This window comes from Crotalus tigris, unplaced genomic scaffold (genome assembly GCF_016545835.1).
Source record: "Crotalus tigris isolate CLP2741 ecotype Arizona unplaced genomic scaffold, ASM1654583v1 scf7180000018219.524809, whole genome shotgun sequence".
Classification (NCBI taxonomy): Eukaryota; Metazoa; Chordata; class Lepidosauria; order Squamata; family Viperidae; genus Crotalus; species Crotalus tigris.
The window spans coordinates 370,086-397,811 of NW_024096888.1; the positions used below are offsets into that span (position 1 = coordinate 370,086).

The following is a 27,726-nucleotide window of genomic DNA, read 5'->3' on the forward strand; positions in this document are numbered from 1 at the left end:
TCAATTCTCTTCAAAAAACTGAATAATAATTGTGCGCTTATTACCTGGTAAATAGTTAACTAAAAAAATGGTAAAAGTGCATTGGGATTTCTTTTCATAATATATACTCTTTCATTTCTGCCTCCCTTCAGAACTACTTTCATTTTTTCTTAAATTTCCTGCATTTAGCAAAAATGAGCGTTCTGTTCTATATATCACTTCCTCACTACATGATTTATATTGACATATGAATTGCTTTTTCTTCATCTGCATTTAGTTATTTATGCATTTATTATTTATTAAGTGTTTTTATATTACATCACAGTTCCAAAGGACTTTTATGTACTCTTTCAATTTTTTTTCCTAAATTCTTATTTTCTACATTTTAATAATTGGATATGTTGTTTTTAGTTCTTTTAGTTGCTAGTTTAAAGATACAATACAAATAAAAGATATTGACAGTTTTAGTGTAATTGTAAAAATAAAGGAAAAAGACTGGAATATACTTACCTTTCAGAAAAAGCTAAACTTTAATGCTATCTGATAATATTGTATCGATGGTATAATACTATTCAGGTTTAGTGTTAAGTATTTTTAATTAAAGACTAGAAATGTTTCATGTAGCAAATTTGAAATTATGGATTAATCATTTTTACTCTCCTTTATTTAAATTTATTTATTTATTTATTTATGAAACTTATATACCGCTTTAAGTGCAAGCACTCTCTAAGCGGTGTACACCAGTAAGCAATGCATATATATATTTACATTGCCCCCAACAATCTGGGTCCTCATTTTACCTACCTCAGAAGGATGGAAGGCTGAGTCAACCTTGAGCCGGTGAGATTTGAACCGCTGACCTGCTGAATACAGTCAGCTAAAGTGGCCTGCAGTACTGCACTCTAACTGCTGCGCCACCTCTGCAGAAAACTCAAGATGCAGCAAATGGCCTTTCTAAATTTAACTGGCAAAGCTTTTTTCTAATTGTACTGTTCTATACAACTTTCTTAAGAGAAGATTTTATTGGGCAAAGGTAGAATTGCTACAGGAATAGACTTAAGTACTCAAATATGTTTAATATTTCTCATTTACTGATATAAAAGAATGAGATGTAGAATTCATTCTTGATGAGGACATAGAATGAGTATAATTTTATCAAACATTAATGAAATGGCACTTCAAGGAAATTATTTGACTGGAAATACATAATATGATATGTTATAAAACAAATTATTGGTTAATTATTTAACAAGCATTTTAGTTGAAGCAAGTTAAGGTACAGTCTTCCTGGAGTAAGGCTTAATCCATGGTGACTATGTGGACAGATCTATGTCGCTTTCTTGACATCAATATGATAAAGATTTGCCATTCATCTGTTTAATCATCCAGCCTACTGTATTCCACTGTCCTGGATTTCTTTGTGGTTTTTAATCCAAGAACTAATCAAGTTCAAGACTTTATCTTTTATCTTTTTCAAGGTCATTATCAGTTGATGTATGGAATGTTTTATATCCATAGTAACATCAAACAATAAAATTACCTTAAAGGGAAAGGCAGTTAGCGTCATGTAAGTGCTATCTGGTGACAAATGCATGGCTTTTAATATAGTATACTTACTGTATTTTAAGCTATTTAAAAGAAATAATCATTTGTTATCTTGAACTAAGGAAGTTGTGTTATTCATAAAATGCATCCCTTTGAACTTCCAACAGATAAATACTACGATACTTTATTCAAATAATAAAACAATTGTTGCTGTGAAAACATTTCAAACTAAAAAATCTGGTGGTGATAATTTTATAGCTATGAAGTTGCTGTAAGTAGCTAAATTCAGTGGGAGGCATAGGTTTGAGTCAAGTAAGTACAGGAAGACCAGTCTAGCGATGATAAATCCTCCCACGGATGTGTTTCTAGATAATAAATAATACATGACTCTTTTCTTCCTGTGACCAACAAAAGGATTTGGTAAAGCCTGTGTTACCTTTAATTCAAATACCTATTCCTGTGTATTATAGACAGTGCTAAGATGTTCCAGGGAGGAGGCATATGTTAAACAATCTCTTTTTCTTCTTTGGGAAAATGGATTCATAAATGTTTAAAAGAATACTGCATGTATATTGTTTGATTACTTGATTACTTGGATATTCACAGCTTACAATATAAAAGCCAATTGTATGTGAACTAATAGGTGTGGTTATAGGTGTGGATCTTGATCGGTGATCATTCATTAAACACCAAGGTATTTCACTTACAAAATGATGAACTGCCAGTTAAAACTTATCCTTGTGCCTCAACTTTTGGATTAGAAAGCAATATAAGCATTGCAATTGTTTTGATTCTATATGTTACAATTATGGAATTTAGGTAATATTAAAAAAAGGAATGGAGAAATTGAATACTAAAATAATGTGTACTCCGTGTGTGTGTGTGTGTTTCTTGTTGATAACAGTGGGGCAAAAAAGTATTTAGTCAGCCACCAATTGTGCAAGTTTCCCACTTAAAAAGATGAGAGAGGCCTGTAATTGTCATCATAGGTAGACCTCAACTATGAGAGACAAAATGAGAAAACAAATCCAGACAATCACATTGTTTGATTTAGAAAGAATTTATTTGCAAATTATGGTGGAAAATAAGTATGTGGTCACCTACAAACAAGCAAGATTTCTCACAGACCTGTAACTTCTTCTTTAAGAGGCTCCTCTGTATTCCACTCATTACCTGTATTAATGGCACCTGTTTGAACTTGTTATCAGTATAAAAGATACCTGTCCACAACCTCAAATAGTCACACTCCGAACTCCACTATGATGAAGACCAAAGAGCTGTCGAAGGATACCAGAAACAAAATTGTAGACCTGTACCAGGCTGGGAAGACCGAATCTGCAATAGGCAAGCAGCTTGGTGTGAAGAAATCAACTGTGGGAGCAATAATTAGAAAATGGAAGACATACAAGACCACTGATAATCTCCCTCGATCTGGGGCTTCTCACAAGATCTCATCCCGTGGGGTCAACATGATCACAAGAATGGTGAGCAAAAATCCCAGAACCACACAGGGGGACCTAGTGAATGGCCTGCAGAGAGCTGGGACCAACGTAACAAAGGTAACCATCAGTAATACACTACGCTGCCAGGGACTCAGATCCTGCAGTGCCAGATGTGTCCCCCTGCTTAAGCCAGTACATGACCGGGCCCATCTGAAGTTTGCTAGACAGCATTTGGATGATCCAGAAGAGGATTGGGAGAATGTCATATGGTCAGATGAAACCAAAGTAGGACTGTTTGGTAGAAACACAACTCGTCGTGTTTGGAGGAGAGAGAATACTGAGTTGCATCCAAAGAACACCATACCTACTGTGAAGCATGGGGGTGGCAACATCATGCTTTGGGGCTGTTACTCTGCAAAGAGACCAGGACGACTGATCAGTGTACAGGAAAGAATGAATGGGGCCATGTATCGTGAGATTTTGAGTGCAAATCTCCTTCCATCAGCAAGGGCATTGAAGATGAAATGTGGCTGGGTCTTTCAGCATGACAATGATCCCAAACACACCGCCCGTGCAACGAAGGAGTGGCTTCGTAAGAAGCATTTCAAGGTCCTGGAGTGGCCTAGCTAGTCTCCAGATCTCAACCCCATAGAAAATCTTTGGAGGGAGTTGAAAGTCCATGTTGCCCAGCAACAGCCCCAAAAAATCACTGCTCTAGAGGAGATCTGCATGGAGGAATGGGCCAACATACCAGCAACAGTGTGTGCCAATCTTGTGAAGATTTACAGAAAACGCTTGACCTTTGTCATTGCCAACAAAGGATATATAACAAAGTATTGAAATGAACTTTTGATATTGACCACATACTTATTTTCCACCATAATTTGCAAATAAATTCTTTCCGAATCAGACAATGTGATTGTTTGGATTTGTTTTCTCATTTTGTCTCTCATAGTTGAGGTCTACCTATGATGACAATTACAGGCCTCTCTCATCTTTTTAAGTGGGAGAACTTGCACAATTGGTGGCTGACTAAATACTTTTTTGCCCCACTGTATATTGCTTTAGATGCTTGAATTTTTATCATTATTAATGGTAAGAAATGTTGTAAACTGGAGTTCAGTGAAATACAGAAAGTCATTCAAAGGTACCATGAAGTTAAGCATACTACTACAAGATCATAAATTCCATTTGCCAAAAAACATTCTTCCTGATACAAATTTTCTAGATGCTTATTAACCTCTATAATTTCATTAGCAACTCTCTAAGAACATTAGTTATTAGATTGTAGGATAATGTGTTTTAACTAAATCAGAGCAGCTGGAATGATAAAAATGCAACTTATTGCATTTCCTAGAATATACAGATGGTGCTCAAGTTATAGCCACAGTTGTAACCAAAATCTTCCTGAGCAAAGTAATGTTGAAGCACACTCCGTGCCCCACCATGCTGGGAGACCTGGACTCTCTACCCGCCCCACCATAACCAGATTCACTCGCCTTTGGCTTTTTCTGCAGCTGTAGACATGCCCAGCCAACGTGATGAATGCCTTCCTACTGAGGCCTCCATTTACTGTGCTGCAGGCAGCTTCTTGCAATCATTGGAAAGATAATAATATAGTAGTAGTAGTAGTAGTAGTAGTAGTAGTAGTAGTAGTAGTAGTAGTAGTAGTAAGGAAACCGCCCCAATAGCAGAGGAACAAAAGATCAACTCCTAATAGACAAAATGATCTTGGAAAACTGCAGGAAAAGAAAGACCAACCTGAATGTGGCATAGATTGACTACAAAAAGGTATTTGACTCTCTGCCACATGACTGGATAATCAAGTGCCTAGAAATAACAGGAGTCAGTAGAAACATCACAAAATTTGTGCAAAGATCAATGGCACAATGGAAGACACAATTGCAGATCATTGGTGAGAGACTGGGAGAGGTTAATATCAAGAGAGGAATATTTCAAGGAGATTCATTGTCACCATTTCTATTTGTTATTGCACTGTTTCCTCTGTCAACAATACTGAATAACTCAGGACATGGCTATCAAACATCAAAAACATCTACCAGACTATCCCATCTCCTTTACATGGATGATCTGAAGCTGTTTGGAAAAACATCATCTGAAATAGAATTGCTGCTCAACACTGTCCGTATATATAGCCAAGATATTGTTATGGAGTTTGGCTTGGACAAATGTGCCACACTTACTATCAAACAAGGAAAAGTAGTGAAAACTGAAGGAATCAAGATGCCCCACGAAAATAACATTAAGAGTCTGGATGAGGAAGATTACTACAAATACTTGGGTATCCTTCAAGCTGACAACATCAAGCACACTGAAGTCAAGAAAAAGATTAGAGGTGAATACATCAAGAGAGTGAAGAAGATCTTAAAGTCCAAACTCAGTGGAGGAAATACCATAAAGGCAATCAACACCTGGGCAATTCCAGTCATTAGGTACACAGCTGGAATAGTGGACTGGACTCAAGCAGAACTAAAAGCAATGGATAGGCAGACCAGAAAAATAATTACAATGAATCATGCCCTTCATCCACGCAGTGACATTGACAGACTTTATCTACCAAGGCAAATAGGTGGGTGTGGAATGCTACAAGTACATCAGATGGTTGAAGAAGAAAAAATAGCTTTGGAAGAATATCTGAAAAACAATGCTGAAGATGCACTTAAATTAGTATATCAGGAAGGCTTACTGATTACTGGAGAGACCAAACTGGCCTACAAGAAAGACCAAATGAAGAACAGAATAGAGGCATGGGAAGACAAAGCACTACATGGCCAATACATGAAAAAAATAGCTGGGAAAGCAGATAATAACAAGACCTGGCAATGGCTAAGAGCAGGAAAATTGAAGAAAGAGACCGAGGGACTAATTCTGGCTGCACAAGACCAAGCCTTAAGGACAAATGCATACAAAGTCAAAATTGAGAAGACAGCAACAGACAGTAAGTGCCGCCTATGCAAAGAAGCTGAAGAAACAGTGGACCACCTGGTAAGCTGTTGCAAGAAGATTGCACAGACTGACTACAAGCAGCGGCATGACAAAGTAGCAACAATGGTGCATTGGAAGATCTGCAAAAAATATCATTTGCCTGTAAGCAAAAACTGGTGGGATCATAAATAGAGAAAGTCATAGAAAATGATAAAATTAAACTGCTCTGGGACTTCAGAATTCAAACAGACAAGCACCTGCAACATAACACCCCAGACTTAACAATTGTTGATAAGAAAGACAAAAAAGTCTGGATAGTGGACGTGGCAGTGCCTGGAGACAGCAGAATAGACGAGAAAGAACTGGAGAAGATAACAAAATACAAAGACCTACAAATAGAAATAGAAAGATTGTGGCAAAAGCAAGCAAGGATAGTACCAATAGTCATAGGCTTCTTGGGTGCAATCCTAAAACAACTGGAGCACCACTTGAACACCATTGGCATTGACAAATTCACTATTAGTCAATTGCAAAAGGTGGCCTTACTAGGAACTGCTTCCATCCTGCGACGATATCTGTAATACCATCAAACATCCACATATGGCTATCCCAGGTCCTGGGTAAGGACTCGATAGGTAGACAAAATGCCAAATCCAGTCTGAACATCTGGCTGACTGTGCAATGATCCATAATAATAATAATAATAATAATAATAATAAGTTGTTGTTGTTGGAAGGGACCTTGGAGGTTATTTAGTCCAACCCCTGCTCAGGCAGAAAACCCTATACCATTTCAGACAAATGGCTATCCAGTGTCTTCTTAAAAACTTCCAATGTTGGAGCATTCACAGCTTCCGGAGGTAGGTTGTTCCACTGATTAATTGTTCTAACTGTCAGGAAATTTCTCCTTAGTTCTAGGTTGCTTCTCTCTTTGGTTAGTTTCCATCTGTTGCTTCTTATCCTACCTTCAGGTGCTTTGAAGAATAGCTTGACTCCCTCTTCTTTGTTGCAGCCCCTGAGATATTGGAACACTGCTATCTTGTCACCCTTTGTCCTTCTCTTCATTAAACTAGACATACACAATTCCAGCAACCGTTCCTTACGTTTTAACCTCCAGTCCTCTGATCATCTTTGTTGCTCTTCTCTGTATCTTTCTAAAGTCTTAATATCTTTTTTTACATCGTGGTAAGCAAAACTGGATGCAGTATTCCAAGTGTGGCCTTACCAAGGCATTGTAAAGTGATCTTGATTCTCTCCCTCTGTTAATGCAGCCTAGCACTGTGTTGGCCTTTTTGGCAGCTGCAGCACACTGTTCATATTAAGTGATTGTCCACTAGGACTCCAAGATCCCTCTCACAGTTGCTACTATTGAGCAAGGTACCACTCCTATACTATACCTGTGCATTTGCAATTTAGTTCATCATGCAATTTAGAGAAAGGGCCTTTTAAACTATCACAAATACTATGGTGTTGGCTAGTCTTCTTTGGGATCCAAGCTCCTTTCTGCATCCTGGTGGAGAGGCTGAGCTCCACTTGGTAGGCAGATCTTTCAGCCAGCTCCTAGAGATGAGAAGGTATCCTCTTGGCAGAATAAAAGTTTGGAAGGAGCCTTGGAGTAGCAGCTTGTAAACTTCCCTGCCAACTTCCCCGTTTGATTTCTGGGCAAGTCAGCAAAGAATATTGCAAATAATGAACACGTTATTGCAGGGCTCTTGGCCAGTCGTAAGTACAAACAGATTTCCAGGTGTCTGAAATGGTTGTGTGATGGGGTAATGAGCTACCAGGAACTTTTACTATGGTCAGAAGTGCTTTACAGTCCAGAAAACATCCTTTCCAAGGCCATCATAAATTGAATGATTGTTAAACGACTGCTCATAAACCAAGGACTACCTGTATACATAATTTATATTTCTGTATATGTACTGTCATTAATTCTCAGTATTACAGTTCATTTGAACTGTAAATTGGATAGTAAGCATGACTGGATGAGCTACATTTATTGTAAAGCTACATTAACAGAATCTTGCAAATCTGAAAGTACAGTTTTTCTGCCTGCCATTTTTAACTGCTAGAATCATTAGGGCAGGCTCTCCTTAAGTTTTTTTTTCTTTGATTGTTAAACTTTTATGGGCTTTGCCAGCCTTGTTAGATGGTTTCCTATGCAATAGTGCCACTCCCTTTTCCTCAAAGTTATCATACATTCCATCACCAAATATATACTGATCACAAAAATAATGGGAACACAAACGTATACGTTTGTGTTCCTTTATTTTTGTGAGCAGTATATATAAATTTGGTTGCTTGTAAAAGATTGAATTATTTTTAAGAAGTTGTCAAAGTAGAAAATTTTACATTAGGAGTTTAATATGGATATTGACTTGAAACAAATTAAAGTTGAAATTTTGTCAGTGAATAGATTTCTTTTAATTTACCTTTTAAGTTAAATCCAATTTAATAAATAGATCAGATTATATATATTAATAATAATAATACCTCCAAATCACAAGACATTGCCTTTATTCTTATTCTTCCCCTCTGCAGTTTGAATATAAAGTATAAAAGACTAAAAAGAGATTTTCGTAGACATCCCAGCCTTTGAACTACTCAAAGAACTGAGACAGCAAAGTTTTGCTGTCGGGCAAGCTTCCACGCCAGCCGCCTTTCTTTCCTCTTGCTTCGTCTCTTTTTAACTTCACACCCCACCTCTATAAGGGAAAACAAAAGGCTCACTCACGCTCTTGTGAAAGATGGCCTCCATGTTTATGTGTCTCCCACCGCCACCATCGACTTCCACACCACATGGTCTGACCCAGCCAATCAAGCCACGCCCTGGCTGTGGTGCTCCAGTGCCTCATAGCTGCTCCTAGAGGAGGCAGACAGTGCCGGAGGGACCCCGCTCACACTGTACCACCAGCGGGGCATTTTCAAAAACAAACAGGGACAGGAAGGGAAACAACAGGAAAAGAACACAACTCTGGAAAATCTGTCTGTTCTAGTGTGTTCTGTGACAAAAAAGCCCTGTATATATGAGTGTGTGTGTGTGTGTATGTATGTGTGTGTGTATATATATATGTGTATGTGTGTGTGTGTGTGTGTGTGTGTATGTATGTGTGTGTATATATATACACACATACATACATACATACATACACACACACACATACAGAGAGAGAGAGAGAGAGAGAGAGAGAGAGAGAGAGAGAGAGAGAGATGAAACCTTCCTTTGAACATACCTTTTAACATCTACACGAAGCCACTGGATAAACTTATCTATTACTATGGGGTGAGGTATCATCAGTATGTTGATGATATCCAGTTATATATCTTAGCTCCTGGCTAAGCTTGTGTCTGGAGATCTGGTTGGGGAACAACAGGCTCCTAGCAAAACTGAATAGATCCAGGTTTGGGGATCTACTAGTTCTAGGACTATGCTATCTTTGGTGCTGGATGAGGTCACACTACGCCAGACAGACCCAGTGTGCAATCTAGGTCTTCCTAAGACTCACAATTTCTTCTCAAGGACCAGGTGGCAGTTGTGGTTAGTAGGGACCTTGCACAGCTTTGAGTTGTAGCATTTACATCTATTCCTAGATGGGGAGTCTCTGGTCACAGTCATGCATGCCCTAGGCCTACTCAACTCCAGATTGGACCGTTGTAATGCCCTCTACATGAGGCTGCCCTTGAAGAGCATTTGGAAGTACATGATGCAATGAGACAGGCAGTTATATGTGGTCTTAAGACAGCTCATATTACTCATCTGTTTTCCCTGAGTGAGTTTCATTGGTTGCCAGTTTGCTTCCAGGTCCAATTGAAGGCACTTTAAAGGTTTTAATCCTTAAAGCTCTTTGTGGCATAGGACTGAATTATCTGAGGGACCGCCTCCTCCCAATTATATTAGCCTTTTATTGTGGAAATCCCTCAAGGCCTGATTATGCTATCAGGCCTGGTATTCCCATGCTATTGGAAATTTGTTTAGATGGCTTTAGATTGGGGTTATATGTATATTTTGAGTTTTAATCATTTTCATTTTAATGCTGATTTTTCTATTCTTAAATTGGTTTTTTATACAATATCCTTTTTTATTGATTATTATATACTGCCCAGAGTCACTTATTGTGAGATGTGTGGCTATATAAATTTGATTAATAAATAACAAAATGCTGAGGGCTTTACAAACATCAGTTATAATTATTTTTAAATAATAGCAATAATTTATGCAGATATGCTATACAGTGTTTAAAAATGTAAGTTTTGTTCAGTTAACTCTAGTTCAGTCTAGGCATCCTGATTTTGAATCAAAATTCTAAACTTTTGAAGGGACCAGATTGCTTATTTCTTTTCTTAGTAGTGTTTTTAAGATGATGTTCTTAAAAATTAAGGCAGCTTGTAAATATATTTTAAAAGATAGTAGCTTGCTTGTATTTCTGAATAGCTTGTGTTTTCACAGGGAAGACTATGCTCTTAGTCTGGTAGAGCTAAAGATGGGTAAGCTTTCCTTCACAGCCAGAATAAAAACAAGTGAATGGAGGAGGAACAAAGAGTTGTCCATAAATTACTCACTAATTTTCATAAATTCAAATCTGTATTAGTATATAGTGTCTACCATCAGTGAGTCAGTTGCAATTTCTTACAGCTATTTGAAATGGAATAATCATTAAATAGGCAGATCTTTGGCAATATAGTATAGTGGCTGTATCAGATTTAGATGGGGGTAAGAGGTGAAGCATGATGCTATAAATTGATTTGTCTAGGAGCCTTTTAAAATTATTTACATGCAGACACAGAAAAAATAGAATTTGCTTTGCTATCTAATTTGGTATAGAATTCTTCATTGTTGCATAATTTATTGAACTTTAAAGCGATAAGCTGGGGAGAAACTACAGTATAAAGGTTTATAGTTACATGATTCACATATGTCGTGACTAAGTATACTGATCCACACTTAACTCCTTCTTTGGCACAACTAGTTTGGAAATTCATAAGTATACTTTGTTTGGCCTTCCTTGACATGTTGGGATTTAAAACTAGGCTTCATCTTGACTTCTTTTAAGAATAATAAGTTTAGTATCTTGATTTATGTGTAGTACTAAACAAATCACAGATGGGGATTCCTGTTTTGTGTAACTATTCCCTGCTAGTAGTGGAAGACAGGCAAGAAATAGTGAGGAGTATGCATCAGCCTATTAATTCAAACATGATAAGCCAGTATTTGTTGTTGCGTGCAAATTGTCTACAATCTAGGTACAATGTGTATAGACAAAAAACATGAATAGCCTATGCTGTTTCTTTAGAAGACTATGGCAGCTGAACTGAAGAAATAGATTTCTATTCCTGTCAGCCTTACCAGGCAATAGGAAACATGACCAGATAACCTAATTCTATTTTATTGTAAAGCTACATTAATAGAATCTTGCAAGTCTAAAAGTACAATTTTCTTGCGGTCTCCTTTACATGTTGAGAAACTAGGGAGGGTCCTTTTTGAGTTTCCTGTCCTGTCCATTTACCAACTGTAGACTATGCTGTCTCTTATCCGACCATTTCCTAGGCAGCATCTCTTTGCCCTGTCTCTCAAGTTTTTCCCCAAATACCATTCCCATTCCTTTTTATTTATTTTCTTTTTTGGTTCCTTCATTTCTTTTTTTGGCAGCATACAAAGAAACATAAATGTGCATATCTATGCCAGTGCCCCAATATATTGTTACAGTAAAGTAGTTGGAGCAGAGTTGTACAAAATAGAGTTTATTTAAGGTCACACCATTGAGCTTTGTAACTTGAGTTGGGATTTCAGCAATATCGAACACTTTAGCAATCTATTTTAACTTGGATACAAAGCCATGGGTAATGTCTCATCGCTTTTTCAAAATCATCCATCTGCTCTGACATAAGGTTATTTAGGAAGCAAAAAAATGAAGAGAACAAGAATGGAGACATTTTTGTAAGAATTTTTATTAGGGTTATCCATGGAGCTATTTGTTTTCATTCAGATAAATTAAAAGGAAACTCATGTCTTTGTATATTTTTCATTAATTCCATAATAATTCCAAGGCCACACTTGGAATAGTGCATCCAGTTTTGGTCACCACGATGTAAAAAAGATGTTGAGACTCTAGAAAGAGTACAGGGAAGAGCAACAAAGATGATTAGGGGACTGGAGGCTAAAGCATATAAAGAACAGTTGCTGGAATTGGGTATGTTTATTTGAATGAAGAGAAGGACGATGGGTGACATGATAGCAGTGTTCCAATATCTCAGGGGCTACAACAAAGAAGAGGGAGTCAAGCTATTTTCCACAGCACCTGAAGGCAGGACAAGAAGCAACAGTTGGAAACTAACCAAAGAGAGAAGCAACCTAGAACTAAGGAGAAATTTCTTGACACTTAGAACAATTAATCAGTGGAACAAACTGCCTCCAGAAGTGGTGAATGCTCCAACACTGGAAGTTTTTAAGAACAGACTGGACAACCATTTATCTGAAATGGTATAGGGTTTCGTGCCTGAGCAGGGGATTGGACTAGAAGACTTCCAAGGTCCCTTCCAACTATATCATCATCACCATCATCTTATTGTTGTTGTTGTTGTTGTTGCTCTGAATTTCATCAGGATGCCCGTTTAAGCCAGAAGTTTTTCTTTTTAACCTTTCAGTTCCTTCTGTATGCATCTAACCATAGACTTCTGTGTTGGTTGATGATCATTATCAGTTTTGCCAGAAATTCACCTTAAATATTAGGGCTATGTGAACAATTTGGAGGGATGCTTTGTGAAACACTGCTCTAAATTGCTGTTTTAAGTACCAAGGTGCTGTTATTTTTTAAGAATCACTGCAGATAATTCAAGGGTTCCTCTGTGTTATCTGAATAATCTTCTAGGAAAAGTCCCACAGTGTGGGCACGTGTACAATCAGATAATCCTTTGATTTCTCCATTCAGCTTTTATTTATTTGTTTAGTTTGTGTGTCCAACTCACACATTTTTATTATGTTGAAATTATTATGTGTTATGTAATAGCAGGCTAAAAATTATTTTATGTAGCTCTTTTAAAAAAAAAAGAGCTACCAGCTTTCTGTGAGTTCTGTGTCTTGCTCTCATTTGCCTCATTTGCAGCAGGAGTAAAGAAAATTGGATAAGGGAAGGACAGCTCCTCTGGCTTGGGCATGCATGTTAATAGCTTTCAAGTCAAGTGCCAGAAAAAAAGAAGTTCTGTTAATGATACTTTCAATTATTATTTTTCTATAAAAGATAAAGTAGAATCCTTAAGAAGAAATAGCCATGTAAGCTAAAATTTAATCATCTGTTGTTGGCAAGAATCAATTTAAATATCAAAGTTCAAGCATCCCCAGGAGATGGTTATCAAGCCTCTCCTTGAATGCATGTAGTAAAGAGCTGTTGATTAGGAGTCTGGGTAATTCCACTGTTGAAATGTATTTACTCTTGAGATGCTTTTCCCTAACATCCCAGCTGAATTCATTTTCTATCATTTAAATCTATTCTTCCTTGATAAAGAACAGGTCCTGGCCTTTTTGATGTGACATCTGTTCAGGTATCTGAAGAGCGCTATCAGATTCCTCTGTCTTCTTTTTGCAGTATTAAATATATCAGCTCTTTCTGACTCTCTTCATAGGGCTCAGTTTCTAATCTCTGGTTATCCTTGTTGGCTTTCTGTAAAAGTATAGTTTAATACAGAACATTAGAACAGAACCAAGGACCTCTCTTTTTTTCAAGAGTTTCAAAAATATGCTTAAATTGACCAATTGTTTAACCTTTCACTATTCAACAATAACCTTAGTTGTGTTAGTTTTACTGTACATTTAATCCAGCACTATTGTATATACTATAGCTAACAAATTGCATTCTGAATGGCTTTCTTTTTTACTCCTGTAAGATTTACAAGGTTGATTAGAGGAAGGCTGGTGAAGCATAAAAAATAGCCCTCCAGAATTGTGGAAATATATTCCCAAATGCCCACCAGCATGGCCATATCAGCATCTGAAAAGCAACAGATTGCACATCGCTATCAAGTCTTTCTATACAGGGATAGTTTACAGATTAAAATTACAACACCTTTTCTATCCATGAGGAAATGGGTTATGTGTGTATACGTTGTGGGAAGAGGAAGGGAGCATAAATTCTCCCCTTGATAAAAATACTACATAAATGCTACATAAACACATATATTTGATATCAAGTTTTGGTTTTCATTTTTAAGAAATGAATGATCCCCATGGTGTCATAAATGGTTCTTTTTGCCACCTCCCATTATGGGAAATGATGGTTATTTATCTAATTCAAAGTTCTCCTGCTTGATGTAATTGGCAATCTTAGCTAGATACAGAACAGAGTTTTTGTTCTAAAACCATTCCATGGCGGAAGGATAATAGGGAAGGAATATTTCACCCTATTATTTATTCCTGTTTTTCATCCAGGCTTCCTGAATTGTGGGTTACAATCATCCCAACTGAGTTGTTGTTTCTGAATTGTGCTGATAATGCTGTTTGTGAACAATGTCCACTTATATTTGCTGATGGTTCTTATATGGAACTACATGAAAATATCCAAATGGCTCATTAAATTTCTTCCTTTTTATTAGTTGCGCTTTGTTTTTTTTTTTTTTAAAAAAAAAACAAGTTATACTTGCTTTGATATTTTATGATAAAGCAAACAAAGTGTACTCCGGACATTTATAAAAATCATTTCACTGTTAACAGTCAAACAGATGACAAATGAGCAGCAAGCTAATTTTTCAAGCATTGTGCTTTCATGGAACATGTAACAATATCTGTTAATTGACAATATTTTATAGATGAATATCCTAAGTTGCATATTCAGTATTCAAAACAGATAAAGAATGACAGAACAAAGAGACACAATCAAAGGACCCACAGAGCCTTGAATAAACTCCCCAGATCTGGGGATATTTTAAAATACAGTAAGAGCAATCATTTTTATGAATTTACTTTTAATTCATTTCAAATTAAATTTAGATATCTACTTTATTTTTATTTATTATTATCTTCTTTATGGAATAATAGCCTTCAAGTTTGCAAATCCAAGTTCAAGTATAATTTTGACACCAAAAGTATCAGACACAAGTGGCACCAACTTATCACCAACTTTTTGAGAGTTGGACAGCTATATAAATTTGGCAAATAAATAAAATGAATACTTCTTACCTAGAGTTAGTCTGGTAATGAAAGCAGCATGCAACCCAGTCAATAAATTACACATCCACTTATTTATCCTGGCAAAAATATGGGAGTTCTTCAGGATTGTTTTTAACTTTCTGGTCTGGGCTATAATTTCGAAATTTCCTGGTAGCCTTCAATCCAAATAGTAAACTGGTCTTATTCTGCTGTGTGCTGTCACAATGCGGTAAGTCAAGCTGTGGGTTGTCCTCAACTTACAACCACAATTGGACTTGAATTTCCACCATAAGTTGTTGTGGTCATAAGATGAGTAATTTTACAACAATTTTGTGATGATTGCTAAGTAAAGACAATTCAGCACGGTCATTAAGCCAAATCACACAGTTGTTATCACATGCCTTACAGGGTACTGTAAATGGTCATAAATGTGAGCCAGTTGCCAAGAACCCAAATTGCAGTCATATGACCATGGTGATGCTGTGATGTTCATATATGCGAATAGAGGTCATAAATCATTTTTTCCCAAGGCATTTGTAACTTTGAACCATAATTAAACTGTCAGAAGTCAAGGACTGCCTATATAGTCTTGGGAACTATATGGAAATAGTTGTTTGTTTAGTTAACAGTGTGGCTTTAATTTGCTCTCTTACTTATAAGATTTTTTTTCCTCATAGCCTTTGGATTTCCTGGTGGTCTCATATCTAAGTCTGACCCTGCTTAGCTTTTTCAAAATCAGCCAAGTATGCAAGGCTGTTACTTGCTTTCAAAGTTCTGAAAAATCTTAGCAAATAAAAGAGTGCTGAAATGATAGAGAACTAAATTATCTTAACAAAGCTGTGTGGAGATGAAGTGTGACGATATGACTGATGATATATGCATATTTTAATATCTGGGCACTTAATAGGAGACATTATAATCAACAGTTTGAAGGCAGATTTAGACACCATGGAAATCTTTGCTTTAAAAGAAGCATTGGGTGCAGTGGCACTTCGTTTGCATGAATCTTAAGCAAAATAAAATTTAGGGCCCCAAAGTTAATTAATTTCTACTAATAATGTATCACAATATTTAAACAATTTACAACAAATGATTATGCACTTATTAATTGCACAAACTATTGTTGATAATAAATAGTTAATATCTTTACAAACAATAACTTTTGTATTAAAAAATGTCTGTACTTACGTGATTAAAAAAGACAACAGATCAAATTATATGGCTAATTTGGAAGAATCTTTAAAAACTGCAGTTAGTTGCAGAGTTGCAAGGATGTCAGTGGCTATGCATAGGACCTTATGGCATCTGTTTTACAAAATCTGTGCTTGTTATTAGTTGAAATATGTCTAACCTTTCTAAAGATATTTTTATGGAAATAATCCTAAAGCCGGAGTTATAACACAGTGCTGGAGAAATATTCCTTCTTCAATAGTGTTCACAAACTTCTATAAATAAATTAAAAATATTCTTTTTACATTTTTTTTAGTAAATAGGAAGACATAGACTAGGTTTTCAGACATAACTGGACTTATGTCACATGGTAGCATTTCCTACCAATAATAATTATAGCACTGGTCAATTCTGAAAATTACAGCCAGAATGCCACAAGCACAAATAAACCAGTTCTACATAAAGAGCCACAAGAATGCTTATATGATTCTGTGGAAGCTAGGATCCCTAAACTAGAAACTATTGGGTAAGTCAGAATATTCGAAATTCTGCAAATCCCAATTCCTGCAAAAAGAAAATATAAGGAATGCTGGAGTGCTCATGCAATAGGCTGTGGTTCTCATGAGAATTTAGCCTGCATCCCAAAACTAACAAGTACCTGCAGTACATTGGAAGCAAGGATGGTTTGCAAGGATAGAAAGATATGGAGAATTATAACAAATTGGATTGATATTTAATGTATTTAATTCATCTTGCTTGTTGTTTTCTACTCTTTTCTCTCTTTTGCATAATACTGCTTGTCACAAATGAGACTAGCATGGGGTGTGTATGTATGTATGTATGTTGCTTAAAATAATTTTTAAAACTGAAAAAATTAAATGTGGCTCAGCTCTCATGAGAACCACAACCTATTGCATGAGCATGCCAGTATTCCATGTATTTTCTTCAGGCTTGCAAAAATTCAGAATGGGATTTGCAAAATTTCAAATATTCTTACAGATTTTTGAAGAATTACTTTAAAACATCTAGGCCAGCGGCCTCCAACCTTTTGGCATTAGGGACTGGTTCCACGGAGAAAGGTTTTTCCGTGAACTGGAGGGGATATGGTTTAGCATGCTGCCTGCATCCTGTGGATGGAGCTTTGCTTGTTTAGGTGGCCTGGTTGATGGTATGCCATGGACTGGTACCAGTCCACGAACCAGGGGTTGTAGACCCCGATCTAGGCCATAATAGTGGAATGACTAACGGTAGCCACAGTTTATTAGGATAGGCAACCCAGATTTGTTTTCTATTATTATTTCTATGTGGAAGTTGAGAATTTTTCCTAATCCACTAAGATTCTCCTGAAACTTTCCTGAAGTTTTGTATTTGACATTTTTCACCATCATTACACTGAGTTTAAACAGGAAAGTATTGATTAATTTTTCCAGTGTAGCTAGTCTCACTTAATAGCTAGGTAGTTCTTTTCATTTTAATACAAACATGCAGTTTTAATTTAGGCATACTTGGAAAATCATTGGGAACTTAATATTACTTGCAAAGTTATATACTAAACATGTAAGCTGATAGTTTGCAAGCAGAAAGCCAAATCCAATTACTATAGGTTTGTTTGTTTGTTTTTACTATCAGTGGTTTTGGATTACAGCTGAAATTACTTACAAGGCATTGTCTCTCAGAGATAATCCAAACTTCCTGGCATATACAAGGTTGCTCTGCAGATAATGATATTGTGAATACTTGGTCTTGGGTCATTTTAGAGCCATTAAAGAAATAAGATAAGTGTATGTGTTTCGTATTGTGGTTCACACTGTGCATTGTATTAGAAATCAATTTGGTAATTTCTATATCTACTCATTAAGTAAATTGGCACAATTGCAGTAAAACTAATAGCCCCCCAAATATATATTGTAACTTAGTATTAAAAGCGCAGATATGATATATGAGAGAGATGTTCAGATGTAATAAATTAGTAAATCATTATAGCTTGCCTCTTTACTGCTAAAATATATAATTTAAATAGTAATAAAAAAGGACGTAAGTTTTTACACCATGGCATGCCTTGACTCATCAGCCTTTTCCCTAAAGCTGTTTATGTAGAAGAAAAGCTGTATCAATAGCTATTTTTTTCCTGACACAATACCAGCTTTGAGAAGGAAGTTTTCAAAAGGAGCCTAGTATTAATCCTCTTCCTACATACCGTAATTGAATCTTTTATCTCCATGACTGCTACTTCTTTATAAGCAATAATACATTTCATAGTTATGTAATTCCCTCTCAATATCTTGTTTTCGAGTACATTGGACGGGCAAGCTGTGGTTAGCAAGGGTGTGTGTGTGTGTATGTGTGTGTGTGTATGTATATATATAATATATATGTATATATATAAATATAAATAAAATAAAAGGGGGTCTGAAGCCAGGATAACAGCATGTCTTAGAATTTTGGATATATAATGTGATTTGGTTTTGACTTGTATTACTGTATGGTGTTTAATATATATATCCTGTATATATCCTTTAATATATTTTCTACAGTTATTATTAATGCATTTTTTATATTATTCCAGAGAACATGGCTGTTGGACATGAAAAAGAGAGCTTGTGTAAAGTAATTTGCTTATTGGAAGCAAAATTATCAATCACAGAGTTGCATTTCCTTTTTCTTATTGGGCTTTCTTCTTTGCCCTTACATATGTGAGGTCCAGATGCCTATCAGATTGGACATCCAAACAAATTATAGGCTAATGCTTTTAACCATAAGCCTCTTCAATTTGGGATGATTATAGAAAATACTTGCCAAATTTAATGAGTGTCTGAAACAGAATGAAATGGTTATCTTCTTTCAGATTATAATCAGAAGAAAAAGCATATTTTAAAATTCAATTTATTGGACAGGCACCAACTGAGATTTGCCAGTTTGGTCATTTTAGCACTATAGTATTAAAGCTAATAGAAACAGAAGAAAAATGATGTAAAATAATAGCTATGAAATATGTGAATGTACAGTTTGATGACAGTTTTCTGAACTGTAATATGTCCTAACCCAAAATATGAGAAACAAAGAATAAACCAACAGAACAAAGCTTAACATAATATATGAAATAAACTTTGCTCAATAAATTACCCCCTTATTGATCATTAATAATGTTGATATTAATTGTGCTTTGCTGATTTTGTTAGTTTCTATTTTGGTTGTTCAAATTTCTTTACTAATCTACTATACAAATCATATCCTGCATGAAATTTATTGTTTGTTTGTTTGTTTTCAGGAAATGGGTCTTGAGAGTTAATGAGTCTGGATAAGACGCATCAATGTGGAAGCATCTGCTTCATACGTTTTAGGGACAGATCTCTGGAACAGTAAAGAATAAATAAAAACCCTTCCAGAATTGCTGCATCTCACAATGAAGAAAATTAGTCTCAAGACCATCCGCAAATCTTTTAACTTAAATAAAAGTAAAGATGACAGTGACTTTGTTGTGGTTGCACAGCCATCATTAAATGATTTTGGAAAAGATGACTCCATGTTTGCCAGCTGTTATAGTAAAGATTTGGCTAGTTGTGACATCAACAGTGAAGACGAGAAAGGTGGCAAAAGCAGATCAAAGACTGAAAGCTTAATGGGTACATTAAAAAGACGACTTTCAGCAAAACAGAAGCAAAAAGGTGGAAAGGGGAGCACGCCATCCGTGAGCTCTGCTGATGAAGATACCTTTTCTTCTTCTTCTGCTCCAATAACTTTCAAAGATGTAAGAGCTCAAAGACCTCTTCGATCCACATCCCTCCGAAACCACCATTACAGTCCAACACCATGGCCCCTTCGGCCAACAAACTCAGAAGAAACATGTATAAAAATGGAAGTGAAAGTAAAGGCCTTGGTCCACTCTTCAAACCCAAGTCCTGCACTGAATGGTGTTCGTAAAGGTTTCCACGACTTGCAGCCAGACAGCAGGTTCCACGAACAAAACAGTGCATTCAAAAGTACAGAATCTCAGAATGGAGATTTGCATCTTCATATTGATGAACACGTGCCTGTAGTTATTGGACTTATGCCTCAGGACTACATTCAGTACACTGTGCCTTTAGATGAGGGAATGTATCCTTTGGAAGGATCACGTAGTTACTGTCTGGATAGTTCCTCACCCATGGAGGTTTCAACTGTTTCTTCTCAGATGGGTAGTAGTACATTTCACGAAGAAGAGGGTTCAGTGAATCAAGACGTAGTAGTTGCTCCGGATATCTTTGTGGACCAAGCAGTAAATGGTTTATTGATTGGTACAACAGGAATCATGTTGCAAAGTCCAAGAGTTAATGATGTTCCTCCGCTCTCGCCATTGCTACCTCCAATACAGAATAATCAAATCCAAAGGAACTTTAACAGCCTGAATGGCACAGATGTTCATGTGGCTGAAAGTATGCGCTGCCATTTGAATTTTGATCCTAACTCTGTGCCTGGAGTTGCAAGAGTCTATGATTCTGTACAAAATAGTGGCCCGATGGTTGTAACAAGTCTCACAGAAGAACTAAAAAAACTAGCAAAACAAGGATGGTACTGGGGTCCAATTACACGATGGGAAGCCGAGGGAAAATTGGCTAATGTTCCTGATGGTTCATTTCTTGTGCGAGACAGCTCTGATGACCGTTATCTTTTAAGTCTGAGTTTCCGTTCTCATGGTAAAACACTTCATACTAGAATTGAGCATTCAAATGGTAGGTTTAGCTTTTACGAACAACCAGATGTGGAAGGACATACTTCTATAGTTGACCTAATTGAACACTCAGTTAGGGACTCTGAAAATGGTGCATTTTGCTATTCGAGATCTCGATTACCTGGATCTACAACTTACCCAGTGAGACTAACCAATCCAGTATCTCGTTTCATGCAAGTGCGTTCCTTGCAGTATCTGTGTCGATTTGTTATACGTCAGTACACTAGAATAGATCTGATTCAGAAACTGCCTTTGCCAAACAAAATGAAGGATTATTTACAAGAAAAGCACTACTGAAGGCTTATGGGAAACTTGCAGCTTGCACTTTGGGAATAAGAACAACAACAAAAAATTAAAGAGAGCGGTTGATACACAGTTTACAAACTTAATTATTACTAGGGTTTTTTTGCTGCCATAATTTCATTTTTGTGCATAAAGAAGAGTAATGCATTTTGAGTTTAATGATATTTGGGGGTTTTCTTTTCTAAAACAATGATGTCAACGGGTTTTTTAGAAGAGTAAAATAACTATCTTTCATTCAGTGTGCAAAATAACCACAATGTGAATGATAAACATTGTCCTTGAACTCCCCATCTCCTTTGCTGCTAATCCACTGTGATTTTTATGCATTTGAAGCACATTTCATGTGTTTTCAACCATAAGTAAAAAATTGAAATTTGATAGGATATATTTTGTCGTTTTCAAATGGTCTGGTTTTTTTTTTTTTTTTGGTTTTTTTTGTTAATTTAAAAAAAATTTGGGGTAAAATATACTGATGTACCGAACTTGGATATATGCTTAAAACAATTCCCTAACTGTTGGTTGGAGGGAATATGTGATCCAATACAGTTTGCATCATATATTTGGAAAGCTTCCTTTCTCCTAAGCAGTTCCATTATTGCAGATGTTGCTTTGTTTCTTTTTTTCATTCTTAAGCATTTTTAATTTGAAAATAGCCGTTGAAAAACATTTGTAAAATAAATACTGAAAGTCATTAATAATATTCAGACAAAAGCTAAACTTACTTAAAACATTTTAAAAATATTTGAAGGGGTTATAGAAATCTGATTTAAATAAAACTATTCAGGTAACTTCAGAACTGTGAGATTTGTCCCCACTGAAACTTTAAAAATATGTGGCATTGAATTTAAAAGTACAGGTAGTCCTTAATTTACAACCATTCATTTAGTTATGATACTGAAAAAAAAAAACAGACAGCTGGTCCTTGCAGTTAGGACACACCATCCCCATGGTCACATGATCAAAATTCAGTTGCTTGGCTACCTGTACACCAGTATATTTATGACATTTATAGCATCATGGGGTCATGTGAATGCCATTTATGACATTTGTGTCATGGGGGAAGCCAGATTCTGTTAACAACTACATGGGTTACTTAACTGTAGTGATTCTCTTAATAAAAGATAATAACAAAAAAGATAACAACATTGGGCAGAACCACTACCTTGTTTATTAACAGAAATCTGGTTCCAGTTCTACCTGTATCCTGCAATTACTACCAACAATTGGATCTTAAACAGCTCATCTTAAAGGGAATTTAAATTCCATTAATTTCCTTGGATGAGTTAACCACATGTATAACCTTTTCCCATGGAAAATGATAAGATTAAGAAGTACTTAATTTTGATAGAATATGGCCTCAGTTTTAAATGTACTTTATTGTTCAGCATTAATTTTCCATCGTTATAATTTAGTTTAATTGGCAAGTGACGAGGACCTAAATTAACCTCCGATTATTAATCTTTAAAATAAAAGTGCATGTTTTAAAATTAAAGACAATGACATTAAATAGCAAAATAGTCACCATAGGAAATATTCAAATGGGTTACCACTTTCATTTCTACAAGTTCTTATGTGAAAAAAGGAAAATCCATACAATTTTGGATACTTGTAATGGGATAATCTGCCAGGAACAACGGGATTTCCACAGCCTCAGTATATTATTTTCTCTCACTTTAGTGGGGTCTGCATAGGAGAAATTTCCAATGAATTGGAAGGCCTATAAATGAGGCTGTTTTACAGCCTTGACTCAGTCTTGACAAAGGCCTTCTCCTGTTTTGATGAAAAATTGGGGAAAGTTGATGTTAATTGGCTGCATTGCCTTCAGTAGGCTTTAAGTCTGATGGTGTTGTTTTGTGTATGTTTTTGTAGAAAAAAATCCAATACGTTTATAAAGAATTACAGCCTAACTGTTTAAAAATATTTGTGGTCAAAAGACTATTTCTGCAAGTTTTTCCATGATGAACATTATACTGTGGAGGCAAAGCATTCTTACGTTTATAAGAATTTCTGTGAACCAAAATCTTAACAAATAGGAAATTGTATTCTGAAATTTCTGAATAAAATCATGCAATTTGAGAGTGTGGTTTTAAAGTTACAGAAATTAGTTTGTGCCACTGCGATGTGTCTTTCATTTTTGTTTGCATTTTCTCATTTGAATACTGAATATTTTGCAGATTATTAAAACATTTAAAGGGTGATGAAAATTTGAGAAATCTTTATTTTAGGGTATTTCACTCCTGCGTCTTCTACCTTTTTTGTGGTTTTTCTGAATTTATACAATTAACATATGAAAGTGCTGCAGTGGCCTGACATCTTGGGTTGTGTAAGTCAATATGCTAAATTTCTATTTTTTTAAAAAAAATATTTTTTAGATCATAAAAAATGAGAGTATCGGAGACAAAGTATGTCTTTTGCTCTGGGATATAGAGGGGGGAAACAGCTCTCTTACTAAGTTACAGAATAATAGATTTTGAAAAATAAATTATATAAAGAGAGATGTTCTTAAATTCCTGGGCAAAATTTTTCTATGTGTGTATCTTGGCTTTGCCATTCTGATATTTATGCAAAATCTTCATTTTTGTTTTTTTTTACTTTTTACTCCCAAGCAAGATTACAAATTTTATATATAAAAGGCACAATGATATATGATGGTACCATGTTTTGCCTAGTGAAGAAAAGGAATTTTTTTTCTACAGTAGGAAAGTACATGTTAGAGTAAAATCCTTGTCTCTAGGATATATCAAATAAAGGACTGTTTAGTTAGTGGTAGATGAAGAAAGTTCTCTGGAGTAACTAATGTATATTATGACAGTTTTTTTTAAAGTCCCAGTATTTAACAAAGAATGATTTGAGGAACTATGGTGGTATTACAATTCCATATTTATATTTTTAATAGCCCGATCATATTTCTGGCTGTATGGTAGACACTGAACCTGCTTACTGCATTTGTCACCATCTTTTTACATCTTCAGTTCATTACTATTTGTATTGCACGCCTAGTATCCCTCACAGAATAAACAACTTTTTCTCATAATATAGAACTCGGAAAGACACCATATATTAACAAATGGCAATGTGAATGAGAAGATCTTTCTTTAGTACTCTCCTTACCCTTTCTGTCTGCCCCTCATTTTCCAGAGAGCCAGACTAGAATAGCTACAGCCAGTGTCATGCACTAGTCCCTCATTCACTAAACACTAATGAGTAAAACTGACAGGAACGAGCCTTGAGCTACCTGCATTTGGCTGAACAAGAATTGTACATCAGTAGGAGCAGATCTATTTTGTTCTTCCAGGCTGATGAACAGACAACCTAGCAAAGGCAATACTGTCTTTGTTTTCTGCTTTGGTTGGCTATGGCAGCTCCTGGTTAGATAGAAAGTTGGGAAACACTTGAGAAGTAATCCACCTAGGTCTTTTGAGTAGCAGCTCTTTAAGATAGTAAGACAAGCAGTTACTGACAATTGCTTTGAACATCCTAATCTTCATTGTGCCAATTAAGATCTTTGCTGTATCTCTCTCTGTGTATGTTGATTAGTAGTAGGTTGCACATTAAATTAAAAAAAAAGAATGGCAAATTCTTCAATGACTTTTGATTGAAAATGTCATCAAAACTTTCTTGCGAATTGCCTTTCTTGCTTGTTTAATCATTGTAGAAAGCAAGTATCTTTTAGCCATAAGTATATGTTGCTTTCTGTTCTTCTACCTATTTCGGTTAGCAAGTGCTCCCTTATTCAGTGTGACAATTCAGAACAACTCCTGAAACATGGAAATACCTATTTACAAAAAGTGCTGCAACAAAATTGTATTTTTCTTTCAAATATTACATTGCTTGAGCAAATGTGCTGCTCATGTCGGAGATCACAAAGGCTATTACATGTTTAGTAAATTTTAAGAAGAAATGCTTATATTTAAGAAAAGGGGCACCCTTAAGGTGGAAAACCTTAGTTGCCTAACATTTCTTGTAACACAATGAGAAATTTAGATTCTATTGGTTTGTGCTATTGAAATGTTGACAGAAGAAACAAATCCATTCTGACAGTATTAATATAAACCTAAATTTGATTAATTTTTAAGAAATTACTCTAGCCTGCATATTAATCTACTTTGAGTTAATAAATGCAATTGGAAAATATTAGTAACAATTTTTTTAAAAAAGGTTACAGTAGAGGAAGAGTAAAATAACAAAAAAACCCACTGTGTAACAAAGTTAATCATAAAAATAAAGCAATAACAAAAGTTGCTTTTATGGTTGCATTTCTCTGTATTCAACAAAAAAGTTGTTTTTTTTTAAATGAGAGCTGCAGTAAAGAAATCCTGAGTCTAAAGTGATCAATTTTTGTAGATTGTAAGAGAAATAAATGACCAATCTACATGCACACTTAGAAGATTTCAGATTGATTTCAAAAATAAGAGAATCTTTAAAAATTTGCCAAATCTTTTAATAGATTAAATTGTTAGAAGCAACAGTTATTTTCAGTGTTGCTGAGATATATCTGTCCCTTATCTAGCTGTTATCTTTAATAAATTAGAAAATAATTTTGACTTAGAAATTTTCAGAAATAGCATATGAAGGCAATAGAGATAAAAAGCTCTATCTATCAATCAATCTATCATCTATCTATAACTATCTTATCTATGAGGGAAAGAGAGTGCTATATATATTTATCTGTGAGGCAGAAAATCTGGCACATTGGTTCATGTACAAGCAGCAAGTTTCTTGTTTCTCTTTTCCATATAATATATATTAGCCAATGCTTTACATTTGGTCTATAAACAGAATGCCATAGTCTCAAACGTTACTTATTTCAGTACTTCCCCAAACCACGCAAATGGATACTACTTTTGTCTGTTCATAAGGCAAAAACACATACTTAAATCTTACATATCAAGTATAAGACTGCTTTTACTTGCAGCTCCTGCCTTCTGTGATTATCAGCACTGGACATAATGTCTTACAGGAATTCACTGAACAGAGCCAAAACAATGGTTTTCATATTTCAAGGATCTTGTCACACAGCTCACAAAGAGTATCATGATAAACTTAAAAGGATGTTTCACCTAAATCTAGATCTTTGATGTGGGGAATTTTTTTTCCAATGGAAAATCTTACGTATTGTAGAATTGGAATTAAAAGTAGTGAAGCTCTCAATATATTTCAAAACATCTGTAACTGCAAAAACAGAATTTGCCTTTTACAGAGTAATTTAGATTGGATTGCTTGAGTGAAAGGGAATGCAGGTTCCAGCTGCTATTATCAATAAATTTGTTATCAGATAATTTACTATTATCCCTGAATTTACTTAGATCATTGGGTAAATTTTCACAGAAATGCATTTCTTAATATGTAAATATTGGAATTGTTAAATAAAATCAAAAATACCAGCAATAAACTGACTGTGAATTCCAGTAAGGAATGGTCTTCAGCCACATAACTGAAATTTTAATAAGCTAAAATATAATTACATCAACAATCCATTAGTATTGTAAACCTTAAATGTTATAAAATGTGAATTATACATTTGTTAACAAAGTTGGGATAGTTCCTAAAAAAAAAAATACTGTAAAGTTTGAAGTATTTGGAAAATTATTCAAACTCTTTACGCCAATAATGGGAGGGGAGGGGAATTATCAAATTTTGTATTACTGTGTATTGGGAAAAAATTTTATAGTGGTGATGGAGTGCCATGAAATTAATACTTAAAATCCAGATTGCTGTAGTTTACACTTTTCTGTATGTTTCAATAATGTGTGCACTATTTGTACTAAGCACACAACAGAATGAATTATCCAAAGTCCATTGATTTTAAATGTGTTTTGGTTTGTTAAAAAGATTATAGTAATTTCTTGCACATTTTTTGAAAAGAATTGTATAAGAATTTATGTATCTGCTTCTAGATACATATAAATAAAAAACATTCACAAAAATCTTTGGTGGATATTTTAATGAAATGTCAAAGATTGTGTAGCCCCCCCTCCCTTCCATGAATTGGAAAAAAAATCGTTCTGCTTCACAATGGATTTATTTCATGATTTTTAATGTAGATCCTTAGTATCCTAGGGAAATTAGATGGCATTAAAATTACAGCCAAAGTAGAGCCATTTCCCCCCCCCAAAAAAAAAAAACCTAGAAGAAAAGGATGTGAGCAGTATGTGAGCCAAATTCAGTTTGTTAGGGCCTCACTCTGAGAAAGAACTGCTTTTATTTTACTCAAACTTATATCCTTGTGAGATCAATAAAATGAAGACCCAGATTGTTGGGGGCAATATGCTGACTCTGTAAACTGCTTAGAGAGTGCTGTAAAGCACGATGGAACAGTATATAAGTCTAAGGGCTATTGCCATGGCTATTTATTGAGAGTTATCTCAAATTAAAATTCCAAAATTGCCTTGTTGTCTTGTTAAGCCCTTTGAAATGCTAGCTTTTGACTTAGCAACTGTTTTAAGCTCCTCCTCTTTGAAAAGGAAAAGGCTGCACAAAGTATAATCGTGCACACTT

General features: G+C 35.4%; 1 protein-coding gene across 1 annotated transcript in view; it reads left to right on the top strand.

The window, feature by feature from the left end:
• The window catches only part of SOCS6 (suppressor of cytokine signaling 6), a 30,449-nt gene extending 3,294 nt beyond the window's left edge, over positions 1-27,155 (top strand). The window contains exon 2 of the mRNA XM_039349038.1: positions 19,486-27,155. Coding sequence (XP_039204972.1) covers positions 19,621-21,222 — 1,602 coding nt within the window. The 5' untranslated portion in view covers positions 19,486-19,620 and the 3' untranslated portion in view covers positions 21,223-27,155. The remainder of the gene's footprint in view (positions 1-19,485) is intronic.
• The last annotated feature ends 571 nt before the right edge of the window (positions 27,156-27,726 follow it).